Raw genomic sequence first — 16,726 nt, forward strand, 5'->3', positions numbered from 1 at the left:
TGCAAATTCCAAGTCTGTTTAATCACACAGTAACTATCAGTTAAACATTGTTGCTTTATTTCTAACTCATGGCAATCATTTAACTTAGGTATTTGCTGGAAGTAAATGAAAAGACATTGTGTTTAACTATAGTATTTCTTCTAGAAACACAGAAATATGTTACAGTTGGTAAAAACTTATATACAGTCAAAGAATGTTTTATTTTAAAGGAATTTTGGTCACTTTTGAAGGACAGTAAAGTGGCATTTATTGGTTTGGTGAGCTGGTTAGTTTTCGTCAACTTGACTTAAACCTAGGCATACACAAGAAGAGGGAATGTTAACCGAGGAACTGCCTCCGTGAGGCTGGTCTCTGGGCAACTCTGTGGGGGTGTTTTCTTGATTGCTAATTAATGTGGTAGGGCTCAGCCTACTGTGGGCTATGGGCCTGAGCTGGTATCATGGCACCCTGAGCTGGTGGGCCTTGACTCTGTAAGAAAGTACCAGAGAAAGGAAACCAGTAAGTAACACTCCTCCATGGTTTCTGCCATCAGTTCCAGCCCTGGCTTCCCTGGATGATGGTAACCTGTAAGCTGAGACAAACCCTTTCCTCTACAAGTAAAGGGACACATCTAGTCATGAAAGGGTTAATGTACAGCATGGTGAGAAAGCAGTGCTGCCGAAAGAATGAACCACAACCCTAATGGGCCTAATCTCTGCCTAGGAGGAAGTAATACTCCATCCCCTTTCACGGTAGTGATGGGCACTCTGAAGAAAAGCCCTTACAAAAGAATATTGCAAAAATTAGTGTGTGCATATATACCTACGTGTTGTGCTGTATTTTTGGCGAATGTTATTCACTAGTGTAGTTGTCTACATGTGTGCATGAACACGTGGAAGGATGGACGGTGTGCCTGTTTTTGATCATCCTCTACCTTTAATTTTTGAGACAGGATCTTGTCAGTCACTGAGCAAGGGTCTGGCTCAACAGACGAGCTTTGGGGATCTGCCAGTCTCTGGCCTCACAGCCAGAGTTTATAGTCATGCTCTGCTGTGCCTGGCTTTTAATGTGATCTGAACCCAGGCGCTAAAGATTCCATGGAACTATACTGGCAATCCATCTTAGCCCCAGAACAGCTTTTCTATATGGTATTTCCCACAGACTATGTCCTGCCATATTGACATAAAAACCACAGGAAAAACTGGAAGATATAATTTTGTTAGTTCTAGGACAACGCCAAAAGTGCTTTCCACTAAGAAACAATACTAAGAAGCTGGGAGCAGGTGTCACCATGTTCCTCCATGAACAAATCATCTGCCACCCACAGTCCCTAGGCTCCTCTCTATGCTGAGACTATGCGACAAACAGTGGGAAAGTTGGTGAAGCCTGGACCCAAAGACCCTGAACTCAGATCTGTTAAGAAACAGATTAGCTAGCTCTGCTGGCTAATGGCCACAGCTGAGTAGCAAACTGTGAGTCTCATTATCATTATTTACCTGGACACCATAAGATACACATCACACATACTCCAGCAATAGCCAACACGGCCACAGTCTCTCCATAACCCCTCATCATCCCCCACACCCCAATATAGTTTTTGAGTGTGTGCCTATTCAAACACTGTGAAGGGCATGAGACCATCAGGGGTCCTGCTCTATCACTTCCCACCTTATTCTTTACAGACAGCATCTTTCACTAAATTTGGAAACAGGCTGACTTTAGCAAGCCCCAACAATCTTCCAGCCTCCACCCCTCCAACATGCAGGGGTTGCAGGCATGGGTAAGCACACGCAGCTTTTGACATGGTGCTGGAGACTTTCCCCTGGTCCTAATGCTTACATGGCAAATGCTTTTCTCCACTAAGCTGTCTTCCAGCTCTGGCCTCTGGTTTTTGAATTCACCCTCAGTTTGTTATGGCTGTTTGATAAACATCTAGGTTAGCAGGACAGCTTTCCTGCCCTGTTGCTGTCTCCTGCAGATCCTTCTGCTTTGCCCCTCCTCGAGCTGCTTTTTTAGCAGGAAGCCACCATGCTCTCCTTGATCACCAGTGAGCAGCAAGAATGCAGGTATGTGCTGGACCAGGGCTTGGCTTGTAGTATTTACTTAGGTATAACTCATTCCCGGAGGAAAGCTGAATAGATATTTTAAAAGGCAAATGAGCTGGGAAAACTGCAGGGTGGGGGGGGGGGGAGGATATCTGGAGTCTTTTAAATAGAGTAGTTCTATGGGGTATAATCCGTTTCTTTCTGGTTTTTTGATTTTTCAAACTTTATTTTATGCGTCCCGTGTTTTGTCTGCATGTATGCAGGTGCACAGCATACATGCTTGGTGTTGGTGGAAGTCAAGAGGGGGTGACAGAGCCCCTGGGATTGGATTTACTGATGGCTGTGAGTTTCCATGTGGGTGCTGGGCATCCAAAGCAGGTCCTGTGCAAGAGTGAGGTCCTGTGCAAGAGTGCTAAGTGCTCTTAACCCCTAAGCCCGCTTTCCAGCCTCTGCTGGTTTACTTTTTATTTAGTGGAAGGGGCTACACACATTGCTGACTCATAGAATGATTAGGATCCGGAGACCATCATCATTTCCGTCCTAGCAGACCTGGTCAGTAACTGGTAAAAGACAAGGAGGGGTGAATGCAGACCTTGGCAACATACTTGCAAAGGAGAATCTACTCGAAACACAGAAACAGTATCATCAGTGGCCCTTCTCTCCTATTTCTTACTTTATTTAGTTTCATGAGCTAGAATGTTTCTTTACCCTTTGTATCACTGAAAGAGAGAAAACAAAGACAGAAAGAATGTAGGTCCCAGGCCACAGAAAAGGCGCTTTTGTTTAATGAACCCTGTGATGCTGAACTATTCTTTGGAGCGGGACCTCTTCAATCAACTGGCCTAGGTTCAAGGCTGACAATTTTTGGGACCCAATCTCTCTGAGCCCCCGTGTTCTCAACTGGACAGGACCTGTTGGCATTGTGCTGCTGTCTGGGTCCCGTGGGTCTGTGTATACAGACCACAGCGAGGAGCTCAAGTGACCGGATATACTGGAGATATGCTGGGACCATTAAGTTCAAAACAGAGCTCCACAGTAGTGTCCCATGGGCTGCTCTGAACCAATGAGAGGCTGTAAGGCTCAGAGGTCAGGGCCTCAGCTTCAGCTCCCACTCTAACATCAATCCCAGTCCGCCAAACTGAATCAAAAATGCTGAAGCAAGACTAAGGTGGCATACTGCTTGATAAAAAAGTGTTTCCTAAGGGCTTTAGACAAGGCCTCTGGGCTGGCTAGCAGGATGAGAGGAAAATGAAGTGTGTCCCCAGCGCAAGCTGCGTGGTTATGTCTTATTCTGGATTGCTTGTAGTTGATTTTCTTTTGTGCATGTAGTGGATTTATCTGCCATCTAGCCTTGTGGTTTCAGAGGATGGGGTGGTAAGGAAAAAAGCCTGGAAAGTGGAACTCACTCATTGGATGACCTGGGTCTAGGCTGGTTCCTAAGACTTCACTAGGCTGAAAGCGCAAACCGTAATTCTGATTTCAGACCTTTAAAAATTATTAATACTGTTTCGAGATAAAAATTCTTTTCCTTTAAAAATTTGTTATAAAACAACAAACACTTGACACTATGCTACGTATTTTATAGTCTCTCTTTCAGTTCTTTAGTTTGTCTTTAGAGACAAGGTCTTAATAGGTAACTGAGGTTGGCCTGACATTTCTCATGCAGCCAGGCTGGCCTCAAACTTACGATTACTTGCCTCAGCCACCTAAGTGCTGTGACTAAAGGCCGGTCTCTCCTTGTTTCCATTGTTTCACTTACGCATCACAGCCAGTTTAAAGTAGGCATGTGAGTCCCATTTTATTGATGGAAAAATTTGAGGCTCTGGTCATTAAGAACTTGTCTAAGACAACAGACTATTTAATGCTAGATCTGTCTTGAGCCCCTACCTCTCTGATCCCAAAATCTGTCAACAATATCACCAGTCCCAAGTCAGATGATAAATGCCGGTTATACGGCTTATTTCCCACCGCTGGTAAGGACGAAATGTAAACTTCTCTTTTGAAAGAACATGTTGCATCTGCTTTTTACCTCTTCCCAAGTACGACTGCACCCGGGTCTTGAGATTTCGCCTCAAGCTCCTGAACTTCATCCACTAAGGTTTTAAAGGCCGTCCTCTTGATGCTGTGGGGAGAAAAGGATCTGCATGGAAAGTCTCCTAGGAAGATAAGGATGCTGGCATGTGGCTTACTGTCTCGCCGCTGGCAAGCAGGGCCTTAACAAGGGACAAGGAGAGCTTTCACAAATCTTAAAAAGCTAGGACACTTTTATTTAGCAATATAGGGACAATAGTCTTAACAAATAACTGAGATTTTTATAATACTAAGTTAGCTGCTAAATAAACATTAACTTTAATAACTATATTACAAGAAAAGATCATTTAAAAATATAACTATTAAGAAAAATTGCAACGTTTTTGTTGCCTTTATATTTTATATATATTTAGAACCAGGGAAGCAAGAAATTTCTTTTCACAATATGTAAAAGACATGTTTGGAGGTGAAAATCATTTCCTTTCTATTTTGAGTTCTTGCAAGTGATTTCTAAAGCTCAGATATTTTCTGATGATATTTTCTCCAGTCCAATCATGGCACCTCTCCTTGATGTCACCCGAACACACCCACTTTATTTCTCATTTTGCTTTTTAAACTAATTTAGTTTTCTCATTCTTGAATCATGCCTCCCTTCTTTAAAATTGGTAAATACCACTGGCACCTATTTTGCACAGTTTACATGTTTGGGAACCACAGGGCCCCAAGGGGTGACATGCGTGCGTGTTACTTCGTATTTAGTCAAAGATCACATACTCACACTTTGTACAGCACATCCAGAAGCAAGGACGCCACGGGGATGGAGAGCAAGCCCACCCAGAAGACTCCAGAGCTGAAGAGCATGGCTGCCTGCGAACATCATCACAGACAGTTGATACTTCCGCAGAGCTAAGACATACACCAGTCACACGTAGTTTCTTAGCTTAATTTAAGGAAGGTAGCTTAAGTAGCATTTTATACGGGGAAAGACCATACTCTGAATTCAAACTCTTAAGATGTTTATGATTAAAAGCCATATTTGTCATGGCATGCCTTTATGCGCCTTTTCCCTCTCAGGTAGCTGATGGAGAGGTTTAATCATGCATCCAAATCTTTTCATATATATGTATACACACACACACACACACACACACACATACACACATATATATGGATTTAAAAATGATTATGCTTAATGACATGAAATGTAAAATTTGACCTTTTCCAATAGAGCATCATCATCAATCTTTCTGAAGAAATCCAATATACTGAATTAAATGAAATCAAATGGCATATAAGATAATTCATATTTAGAGACAAAATTTACCAATTCTGGCACATGAAAATTAACTTGATACTTATCACACTGCAAGCCATTAAAAATCATCCAGACATATTATGACAATGGTGCAATCAAATTAAGATATCTATGAAAATATCAACTTGATTATTTGGGCAAGTGGATAGACATAACGTTATTCTGGCTCAATGATTTACATACATTTTATCAGTGTATATCTATTATTGCTAAAGTCAACCCAAATATCTAGTATGTGAAACTCAAATAAAGGTATACTAAAATTAACTTTAATTATCTCATAGTATTAGATCTTAAATTGTGTATCAGAGCCTGTCAGACTATAAACAAAAATTGTTCTATAATTTAAAGAAGGTAATAAATTCTATTAGTTGTTTGTGATTAAAATAAAGTAGCATCATTGCGAAGTTAGATTACCCAGAGTTTAAAAAGAACTGATTTGCACAGTAAGAGACATATTTTGGTTTTACTTTTGTGAGTTGATTTGCTTCTCAAGGGCAGGCCTATAGTACTCACTCCGTCTGTAAATGAGCTATTATATTACAATACAAAGTTGTCAACTAACACATGCACACCTACCTCTGGCTACAAATCATACAAGAAGGGTTGGGTTTTTTGTTTCTTTGTTTGTTTGTTTTTAAAACTTGAATTCAGGAATTAAGATGATCTAGCATTTAATTCTACATACAGTAACAATTATTCATCGTCCTAGCCCATCAATCCTCATTAAATAGGAAGGTAATTTTAAATTATGACTTGGGTCTCCTTTTCATTTTGATCCTCAAAGGGGGACCAGGAACTCCTCCCATTTTCTCTGCAGGAATGCAGGTTACTGATATGACTGTCACAAGGATGCTAAGCTTCCCCCTGCCCCTGTAATATGGGGCTGATATCTCTGCCCATTTAAAATAAAAACATGCCCTCGGTAAAAATCTCTGAAAATAAAATCTGTTTGCATGGGTTCTGAAGCACCGCATGCGTATTCTAGACATCAACTCGTGAAAAATATGCCCATAAAAGTCACTTTATTTAATAAGCAAAACATGATCTGGGACACGTTGGTTGACATCCTCAATAGTGAAAACCAACAGTAACTATGTAACAGGAAATGTCTATCACCTCCAGGGCCTTTGTTTCCATTCAAGGACGCCTTCTAGGAAGGTAACAGCTATTAGAAAACAAAACAACCCTAAACAAAACAAAAACCCTTTCATGTCTTTTTCTTCCTGGGGAAAAGGGTAAGATGAGATGCTAAGTCATATAAGCGAAAACACCTTTGCCTGGCTTATGTATTTTAATGTTGAGAACAAGAGAAGAAAAGACTTCTTGCTTTTGGCTGCTGTGTATTAACCTCAAGTTAAAGTCTTTGCAGACAAGAAAAACTTGGACCCTGTGGGCTGCTAATTCTGACCATTGTCATGCTAATGACAGAGTGGGGTAACTACAGCCTGCTATTCAGCTACCCGCCTTTGGCTTTACAAATGAACAACGTGAATTGAAGGGGGGTGAAGACTTTTTCTGAGTCATATCTGAAAGCCTGTCAGATTTTTTTTTTCTTTTGCAGCGTTAATCCAAACCTAAAAGATTTAAAGCCGTCGTCCCCATTTAAGACAGAGAGTCTCTTTGTATTTTTTTGGATGAAGAGGAGGGGGAAAAATGAAATCCCACAGAGGTATTTCCTTCCTTTCTGTACAAGAAGGCTCCCCTCCCTCTGTGGAAGCCAGTTTGTCTCTAACTTTTCACATTTCCCCACTTGCAGGCAGGTCAGCTGGGAAAAGCCAAGCCGTGCGCAGACAATGGCGCTTACGGGAGTGTCTGTCCCTGGTTGGTCTGGGGCTTCCCCTTAGAGCAGTTTGTAAATGGTCCTGAATGTGGGAGATTGGGGGGCAGTGCCAAGTGTCTCTTGTCCTCTTCCAGGTCTTGTGAAACCAAATGGAATTTGTCACAAAAAAGCGGAGGGGTGTGAGAAGGGAATCTAAGTGCTTAGGGCCTTGTGGTTGGTAACACGGCAGGCTTGCCTGTGCCCTATGTGGGGAACAAGTAATTGCTTATCTCTGCAGAGGCCCCGGGTGGGAGCCCTAGGGCTTCAAAATAAACTAGGGCTAACTCCAATGGAACATATAACCCAGGCAGGGGAAACCGCTCATATTTTCACATAAACCTGCAGAAGAGTACTTGAAAAAAACATCAGCTTATTGTGCAAGTAGCCCAGTAGAGATGCAGGACCAGGACCAGCTATAGTCTTGTTCCCTGACCCACTGTGGGGGAACACCAGCCTTTCCATACCAGAGAGATGTTCAACACAATCAGCTTGCCCAAGTTCAGCCTTGTAGAATGAAGAGAACTCAAATTTGCTGCCTGCAGGTAAACCCTTGGCTGCACAGTTCTTGTCTGTCTCAGACTTTGCCACTAGGCAGGTTGGGAAGGCATAATTACTTATTCTGACTCTCCATTACATACAGACGGCTCTCAAAAGAAAAGCACGCTTGAGAGCCCTTGTACCTGAGCCAGAGCAGGCCTGGTGCCCACAGCCTCTGACTTGGTCTGCTGGTGCCCATGGCTGCCACTGAGACTCCATGGTTAGGACCTTTGCAGACTGCTTCCTCAGCTATCAAGTGGGTTTAAGAACCAAACCCCACAGTGCAACATGGCAGCATTCATTATTAGTGATGCCTGCCTTCCCTTATGTTTATCTTCATTTTTAGAATTCTTTAGTGGACTCTCTCTCTTCTCCTGTTTTTTTCTAGCGATCTGTCCCAGGAGCTTTAAGGAAGGGAGTTTTTCTCTTATCAAGTTAAGTGCAAATCAGTTCATAAATTTTATGATTTTGATTGCTTTATACATATGCATGCTTGTCTTATGCAATATTTTCCAATGTCAACATACAGTATGGGTCAACATAAATTAATAAAGTTTCAGGCTTATAGATTTGCTAACAGGAGTGGGCTTGGCTAAGTATACCAGTCTTATATAAATTTGCTCACAAGAAATGGAGAAAATAGAAATTATCATATATTAATTTTATAGAGAAATTATTAAGAAAACAGTGCTATAAAACTTGGTGACTTTCTTTCTTTCTTTTTTTTTTTTTAGTATAGAATAGAGTTTATTCAGGGCATGGGAGGGGAGTTTAGAGGGTAGCAGAGGCAGAGAAAGGCAGAGAGAAGGAGAGAGTAGAGAAAAATCACTTGGTGACTTTCTTTTCCCCTCTCTCCCTCTCCCTCCCTCCCTCCTTTCCTCCCTCCCTTCCTTCCCTTCTTTATTTTTCAAAAAAAAAAAAAAAAAGTTTTCGCCATGTGGCCCAGGCTGGCTTTAAACTTGAAAATGAACTGTCTGCTTCTGCCTCCTGAGGACAAGGGTTACAGACATATGGTACCATGCCTGGCTTAAAACTTGGGCAGTTTCTTCTTCCCTCCCTCCCTCCCTCCCTCCCTCCCTCCCTCCCTCCCTCCCTCCCTCCCTCCCTCCCTCCCTTTGTTCTTTTGTCTCATTCCTTGTTTGTTTGTTTGTTTAAGAAAAAATAATGGTGGTGGTGCACACCTTTAATCCCAGCACTCGGGAGGCAGAGGCAGGCAGATTTCTGAGTTCAAGGCCAGCCTGGTCTACAGAGTGAGTTCCCGGACAGCCAGGACTACACAGAGAAACCCTGTCTCGAAAAACCAAAAAAGAGAAAAAAATACAAATCCAAAGGAGCTACAAGTTGATGTTAGCAACAATTGACAGTGTAAAAACTCCCAAAAAACAGGCCTGAGGAATATTCCTCAGTGGATAAACCATTCATGTACTGTGTGGGAGGCCTAAGTTCAATCCACAGCACTCCAACAAAATCAAAAGAACAAAACAACAAAACCCAATAAGTGATATTGTCTAGATAAGGCTTTATACAAGGGTTTCTATATTTAAAAATAGCGAGGAGAAAAATAATCTCCAAAAAGAATAGATGCGCAGAACTTGCACACGTTCAAGGGAAGTGAGTGAAAGGTAAAGCATCCTTGGGGTGAGTCTCAAGTGCATGCGATTCTGTGCTGGTCTCTGATCATAAGGAGAGCCCAGTCATCTTCCTATGAGTAGATCGCAATAGACAGGCACAACCAGGACTCATGTTCTCAAAAGCTGTAGCAAGCTATCAGTGACAGCTTTTCTCCACAGTTCAACAACAACAACAACAACAACAAAACACACTAAATTAAATCAAATTTAAAAACATGCACCATCACAGTTGTGGGGTGTGGAGAACCATGGTAATTGTGATAATTCAGAGATCCCCCTGGAATCCTTTGGGAAAGAGATGCCAACACAGTAAGTCATTCCTGTTAACTTGATAATTTAGTTTCTGTACTACGTGTCAAATTCCATCCAGCTTCTCTGTATCATGAATACTGTCTTGTGATCATCAGTCCTACAAGGCTCCAGGGACCCAGGTGTGGTGAAGTGACCACAGGCTCTCAGACACGTGTGTGGCAGCTTAAGCGTGGAGAAGATAAAGAGCCCACTGAGCAGTTAGCTTTTAGCCAGTGTAATGATGAGCCTTAGAATGCTATTCCAAGGCAATGGGATACAGATATCTGCTGGGAACAGCAACAGTGAACTGGATACCCTGCAGCTGGCTGAATAAATGCCTGTCCATAGGTGGGAATATTATTTCAGTTCTTCAAGATCCTGCCCACAGAATGCAATGAGGAGAAAGAAAGCTGATTGTTTGGAGGTCCTGAATAGAGAGGAAGGTAAGTGTGACCTGTAGGGACATCTTGTTATGCTGGTCATTGTTGTTGTGTCTCACGAGTGTCACAGTCAGGTAGGATACTGGCTATTTCCTGTAGGGACATCTTATTATGCTGGCCAATGCTATGTTTCATTGATGTCACAGCTAGGTGGGACACTGGCTACTTCCCTTCCTTGGTAGCTTGTATAGTATCTTCTGGTATTAAGAAAGCTAATCCTCAGAGAGGAGGTTTCCAGCTTGGATCCAGCTTCTATGTCTGAAGTATGTGGTAACATTAGCAATAAGGACTTACCTTCAATGGCTGGGAGGAAACCAAGGGCAATATCAATAACCTGTAATGTTTTGGAAGCCTCTTGGACTCCCCTGACCAATAACTCACAAAGGGGCTTTTTGTTACTTAATAGCTCTTAATCTATCAGCACAAGTGGCATAACTTTATTTACACTACACTACACTACACTATACACACACACACACACACACACTTACAGTAGGAGGCACAAAGGCTCTTGTGCTTATCGATGACTAAGAACTAGGGAACCTGGAATATTAATCATAAGGGAATGTTCCTTCAAAGAGAGGGAGGCATAACTCGTCATCCAATGAGAAGGCCGGGAGCTGACATGGTTAATAGCCTGGTGATCTTTGTGCTACCTGTGTGGCTCGGGACCACACCTGATTCTCCCCCAGACCCTCCGAATAAGCTTGTTTTCCTTGCCAATATGTAGAGCCCATCCTTTTGGAAGGTGTCACATGTTCCTTACCGAGAGTTTGATGTAGTCACATCTACAATTTACTTAGCTTACTGCATGCTTTGCTGCACACATGGGATGGAGTTAATCACCACCAGAACAGTTTTCACCAAATTGGGCTGTGCTTAAATATGTCTGAAATAAACTACGCAGGGTCAGATTCCCAACGTTTGAACCAGCACAGGCTACTTAATCGTGTGAAGCCGACTGCCTTCTGCTTCCCTGGGATGGTTGCTCTGCTGGTGGTGACAGTCATCGTTATTGCTATGGCAAGTGGAGTCTTCTGGTTTGCTTGTATCTTTGACGACTTAGAGGGCTTTTTGCAGGGAAGGAACATGTTAGAGAAAACTCTATCGGCAAGTCGATTCTGTTTCTTAGGGTTTGGTTATAAAAATGGCAAGTCCAGGGCCAGGAGATTAACTGTGCTTTCTGGCTAAGCTTAGCTTTCCACACTCAGAGGGGTTTGTTCTGTGAGGGGCAAAGTCAAACTCTCAGCTCCCATCTCTCTCTTTTTAAGTTTATGTTGGGAGTTTACTGTTCCTCTTTCCCATGTGCCGGCTAATCTCCGCAGGAAGCACCATCCTCATGAAATAATCATTAAATCAACAAAACCCCAAAACTATTCCAGTGGCTGGCTTCAAATTGCAGGTATTATGTCTTTTCACGTGAGACTTCTTGGCTCTTCTTCCTGTGTGGCTTCTCCCTTTTCTGACCATAGGAGCCGTTGCATATTTCTTTGGAAAAAATAGACTTTGTGTGTGGCCACATTCCAATTTCAATCCACCCCACCCAACCTCAGGCACCCACGGGGTCTTTCCTGCTAGAGATTTCTCTCTCAGCTATCTGCCGCCAGTGGTCGGAAGGGTCTGCTTCATCCAACCCGAGACACAACTTGCTACCATGGAAGCTGGGATCCACAACCATAACATACATATCATTTTTTAATAATGTAACATAAATCCTGTATATACCAAATGCTAACATGTCCTCTGCTAACATGACTGCCTCAGAGGCCAGGAAGCTCCTATCGGCCTCCCACAATCAACAGCTATCAGACACCGAAGAACAGGGCTTTGAACCTGCGAATACACGAAGGGATCACTATAGCGGCATCAGGCTGTGAAACACCATGGTGGACTCCATATGTCCCAGAGGAAGTGGAAGAAGTGTGCCACCTTGCACTTTAACCAAAGTGAATGCCAAGCTCCTGTGAATTTCTGCTTAGAGATGTGAAATTCACTGAGACTCAACTGACCTGGGAAGTCTGGCTGAGATCTTCCTTCTGAGAAAATCTAAGATAGGAAAAGAAATGCCCACTCTATGTTCTGGCATCTATCATCAAGAAATGTCTTCTGATGTTTTATTTCAGCCCAAGTGAATGCTCTCAGGTCTGCAATTATATTCCAGGACATATAAAACAGGTTTCCCGTGACTTAGGAACCACTAACATTTATTTCTCGCTTCCTTTGATCCAAATCTGTTTTCTATGGCTTCTGGTACTCTCTGGAATATCGCATAACCCACTGGCAGAGCCATCTATCGTGGTTTAAGAAGTGGGTGCTAATTCAAGGAACTTCCGTGGTCTGGTTTATCCTTAACCACCCAGGTCGAGCTTCGTGGGATCTCTCTACCCGAACAATATAGAAGGAACTCTGTATTTACTGAGATGTTCTCTCCCTAGAGACCTCTTTTCTCTCTCCATGTCCCGGAGATGCCCAGCATCTGGGCACTGAAGGTGACAGTGGAACTCAGCAGCCCTCTACAGCAATAGCAGGAGACAAGTGCTCCCTCCTCTGCGCATACTATTTGCAGCTTGCGTGGTATTCTCTGTCCATCTATTCCGCACACACTAGACCATACCTGTTTGTGAACTTTGGATCTCCTGATAGCCAGTGTAGGACCTGGCACGCAGGCACTCCATAAATCCTGGCAGAGCTAAGCTGAATTGGGCTCTTGTGTAAGATGAATTATTACGTTCTCCATAAAAATAGACAGGGCAGAACATCCAGAAAATAAGGAGAAGGGTGTTTTGGATAAACCCCAATATGTTTGCAATTATTTCCAGCAGCTCTTGATGACTAGGGGGAGGGGGAGGGAATCCTTTCGCTGCTAGGACAACCACAAACAAACAAACAGACAAAGATCGAAGAAAATGTGTAAAGTAGACACCAGCACACAGCATTTCCAGTTCTTTACCATGGCCAATTCCAGAGGTGGTAAGGGGCTGGAAAAGGCTTAAGATTCCCGGTATGGAAGCTAGAATGCCCCGTAAGAAGCTCTCGCTCTTGAATCTCCACTGTCTCAACAGAGCAGGTGATGTGAAAATAAATCAGTGAGGAAGATGTTCAGAGAAAAAGGAGGCTCTCGCTGCGACCCAATCAACTGGCAGTTGTTAAGCCTGGCTATACAGCCCTGCATACCGAAGGTGCTGTGAAGGAGCAGTCTTCAGAAATGGCGTAGAGAATGCCAGGCACTGTGTAGCTCTGAAGAGCCGTTTTCTAAGGCTGCAGCCCCAGCATAGTGAAAATAATTAGAAACAGAGTTGTAGATTTATTTTGATTTTCCTTATTGTGCTATTTTTAAAATGTAAAAACAATACAGAATGGGGATGGAGTTAGTAATACTTGGATTATGAGAAAATACAGATTGAAGGTTTTAGGGTATTACTGGGTAAATTGTGTAAGAAGGGGTACATTATCTCAAATCTCAATATTTCTACTCTCTAAACAGAAAGGCCTTAGATCAGAGATGCCCTCTCTTCCTTGATCCTGAGACACTCTTTTTCATACAACAGCTATCCGAGTTTCAGCCTAACTGTCCCATCTTCCAAAACACCTTCTATCCAGTCCTGGTGCTCTTTCTTCCCATTACATTCTACTCTGGATAAAGACTGCCACTACCTCATCACATACAGAAGTAACTCACACCTTAAGCCCCTTCCTGCCCCCCACTACAGGAGAAAAGGAACGCAGAGGAAATTGCCCTGAAGAGTATCTAAAGCTCTGCCACACGCTGCACTCTCTGCCCTTGCTCAGTTATCTGGCGGACCACATCTGGCTCGCAGATATGACATCACGTTCTGAGTCACCAGCCAGGAGACCACCTATGGGCACGGACCAGTTCTGTTCTCTGCTTCCCAAGACAGAGTCTGGAGTGAGTTAGACACTTGCTCTCCATTAGAGGGAAAGATGCCATGGATATGAAAAAACAATTCCACATCTCTTCACGGCTCTAAGAAGTGTGACGCCATAAGCATAAAGTACCAGCTGAGGACCCGAATCAGGACAGTGCTTTCTGTATTTAAATCTCTTCTGCCTTAGCATTTCTAGACACTCCTCCCTTAACAAGAAGGGCTTCGAAGCAACCGACCACTTGTCCCACTTACTGTCAGGGTCATGGGGACTGTGATTGATGGCATGTTTTGTTGGATGGGTTGGCGATTGTCCTTGGCTCACTGAAGAACATCTGATGAGTTTAAACTAGTGGTTCCCTCCAGGATACTTGGCTTAACACAGTAATCTTAGATAAAAAAACTCTGCCCCTCCTTGGGAGCCCTAGCCTTACCACCAATAAGTTATTATATTGCTGTCTAGTAATTAAGGGCTGATAGGTGGATAAGGAATATTTTAAGCAGGAAATTCCTCATAGGAAGTGTGATTTATGACGCTGGAAATAGGCAACAGCACAGTTTAGGAAAATCTTATCAATGTTGTAGTTCATGAATGTCTTTCTTCAGGGGTGACACCAAGGGGCCCAACAAAAATTTTTTACTGTTTTTCAGACTGACTTTACAAACCTCAATCAAGAGATCTGAAATTCTGTAAAACACATGCTCTTTCCTTAACTTCAATTTCCTTCGGTAGTTTTATAGATCCCCGAGGCCAAGGAGAGCAGAAACAGATGGCGCTGGGAGTGGGGGACACTTTTCAGTGTGTGTCTGCAAAGCCGTAATAAATTTAAAAGTTTTTTTTTGTTGTTGTTGTTGCAACCCAGCTTCTGGTATTAATCCTGATGTGAAATGACCCTTGATAGAGTTCGATATAGCGGCTTTTCTATTTTTTTTTTAATCTGGTTTACTAATCATTTTTGCAAAAAACAAAACAAAACATTTCTTCTGGAAATTCCTAAAAAATACCCAGTGCCATCATCTGGACATGTCTGGAAAGCAGGCTGGCCTGTGTTTGCATGACACAGCGCTTTTCCTCAGGGACCTCCTTACCCCATAAACTGTTGTACTGGTGTGAAAAAAATACAAGTCAGGTCTGAAGAAAAAAAAAACCACCCTCTTAAATCACAGCCAGAAAACATTCAAAGTTGCAGCCAAGCTTGTTGCTCTGTTTTTTTTTTTCTTTATTTTTAAAAACTTTCCTCCAATTGGCTAACTTCATAGACTCCACTTTCTCCCACCAATGTCATCATTCCTTCTAAAAACCGTCTTTTAGTAATTTTGGCCACTGAGTTATTTGTTAATCATTATCATTTGATGATTGTTATAGGCAGGCATGCAGAATGACTGTTGGAGATCCAGTGCGAAATTACAAAGGGATGTTTTCACATGGGAACATCCTACCACCAACTAGGAACCACCAACTAGGAGTCATGGAAGGATGAGCTGTGCCCTGTCCTGTGGGGATGAGCCTTCTGGCAAGTCCTCAGGAAAAGAAGCTACAGTTGCTTGCATAAAACAACTCTCCAAACACTGACAAAGGCAGCTGAGGACAGCTGAGGACCGGAAGGCTACATACAGACACCACTGGCCACTTCCCCAAGCATGCGGGCACCAATGTAAACACTTATTTAGTACCCTGGTACTAAAGGAGGGTTAAGCCTCCACAGTTGCTATGGCTGAGAAACAAACCATCAAGGACCAGGGAGAAAAGGTGAGGGAAGAAAAGCAAATGGGACAAATGTTTGAGGGTGCGGTGGTTACCGGGGGTGGAGCGGGGTGGGGGTAGGAAGAGGCTGTTCCAAGTGCAGCTCAGATTCTTAGGACCCGGAGGAGATGACTGGACCACTTTGACTGTGAGGTGTGACCCATGTCAGAGTGTTGCTGTGGCTCCTCCATGAGTGAATACCACAAGGGTTTCAGAGAGTATACGGGCACATGGGGTCCTACTAGACTAGTAACAACCATATGTTTTCTTGCCACAGGACATGCTGTTTCATAGACTTTTCTTTCAAAAAAATGAGATGGTTATAATTAATAGCTAATTTTGCTATTAAAAGGAGGTTAAAGGCTAGGATGAAGGTAAAATTTCTCATATGTGTGTGTGTGCACATGTGTGTGTGTGTAGTTATGTGCATGTGTCTATGTGTGTCTATATGAGCAGAGGGTAACATCAGGTGTTATTCCTTGGGCATTGCCCATCTTGGTTTTTGAGGCAAATCTGTCTTTGGCCTGGAGTTTATTAATGAAGTTAACCTGGCTGACCAACGTGTGCCAGTGATCTGCTTATTTTGTCTTTTCCAGTGTTGGGTTACAAGCATGGAATTACATCACACTACAGCTGGCTTTTACAAAAGCAACCAAGTGGCCAACCAAACAGCTAACCAACCATCCAACCAACTAAACATCCAACCAACTAAACATCCAACCAACCATCCATCCATCCATCCATCCATCCATCCATCCATCCAACCAACCAACCAACCAACCAACCAACCAACCAACCAACCAAAAAACCCTCTGGGTTGTGGGGACTAAATTCTGTCCCCTGTGGTTGTTTGTTAAGTCCTTTGCTGGCTGGGCCATCTCCACTGCCATGGTGAAGGTGAAGGTGAAGGTAGGATTCCTACAGATAAGCTGAGGCGAGGTGGGTGCTATACCATGTGATTAGAACTCTGGGCACTTTTTAAGGAGACATAAACAGTTTCATACTTG

The 16,726-nt window shown here is 43.0% G+C and overlaps 1 protein-coding gene across 4 annotated transcripts in view; it reads right to left on the reverse strand.

The window, feature by feature from the left end:
* Positions 1-16,726, reverse strand: part of Atp8a1 (ATPase phospholipid transporting 8A1) — a 229,112-nt gene that overhangs the window by 7,734 nt on the left and 204,652 nt on the right. For all 4 annotated transcript variants that reach the window (XM_029478096.2, XM_021162268.3, XM_021162270.3 and 1 more), the window contains 2 exons: positions 4,834-4,922; positions 4,054-4,146 (listed from right to left, as the gene is read on the reverse strand). In XM_029478096.2, coding sequence (XP_029333956.1) covers positions 4,054-4,146; positions 4,834-4,922 — 182 coding nt within the window. The remainder of the gene's footprint in view (positions 1-4,053; positions 4,147-4,833; positions 4,923-16,726) is intronic.

This window comes from Mus caroli, unplaced genomic scaffold, assembly GCF_978045245.1.
Source record: "Mus caroli unplaced genomic scaffold, Mus_caroli_1 scaffold_4, whole genome shotgun sequence".
In the NCBI taxonomy this organism is placed as follows: domain Eukaryota; kingdom Metazoa; phylum Chordata; class Mammalia; order Rodentia; family Muridae; genus Mus; species Mus caroli.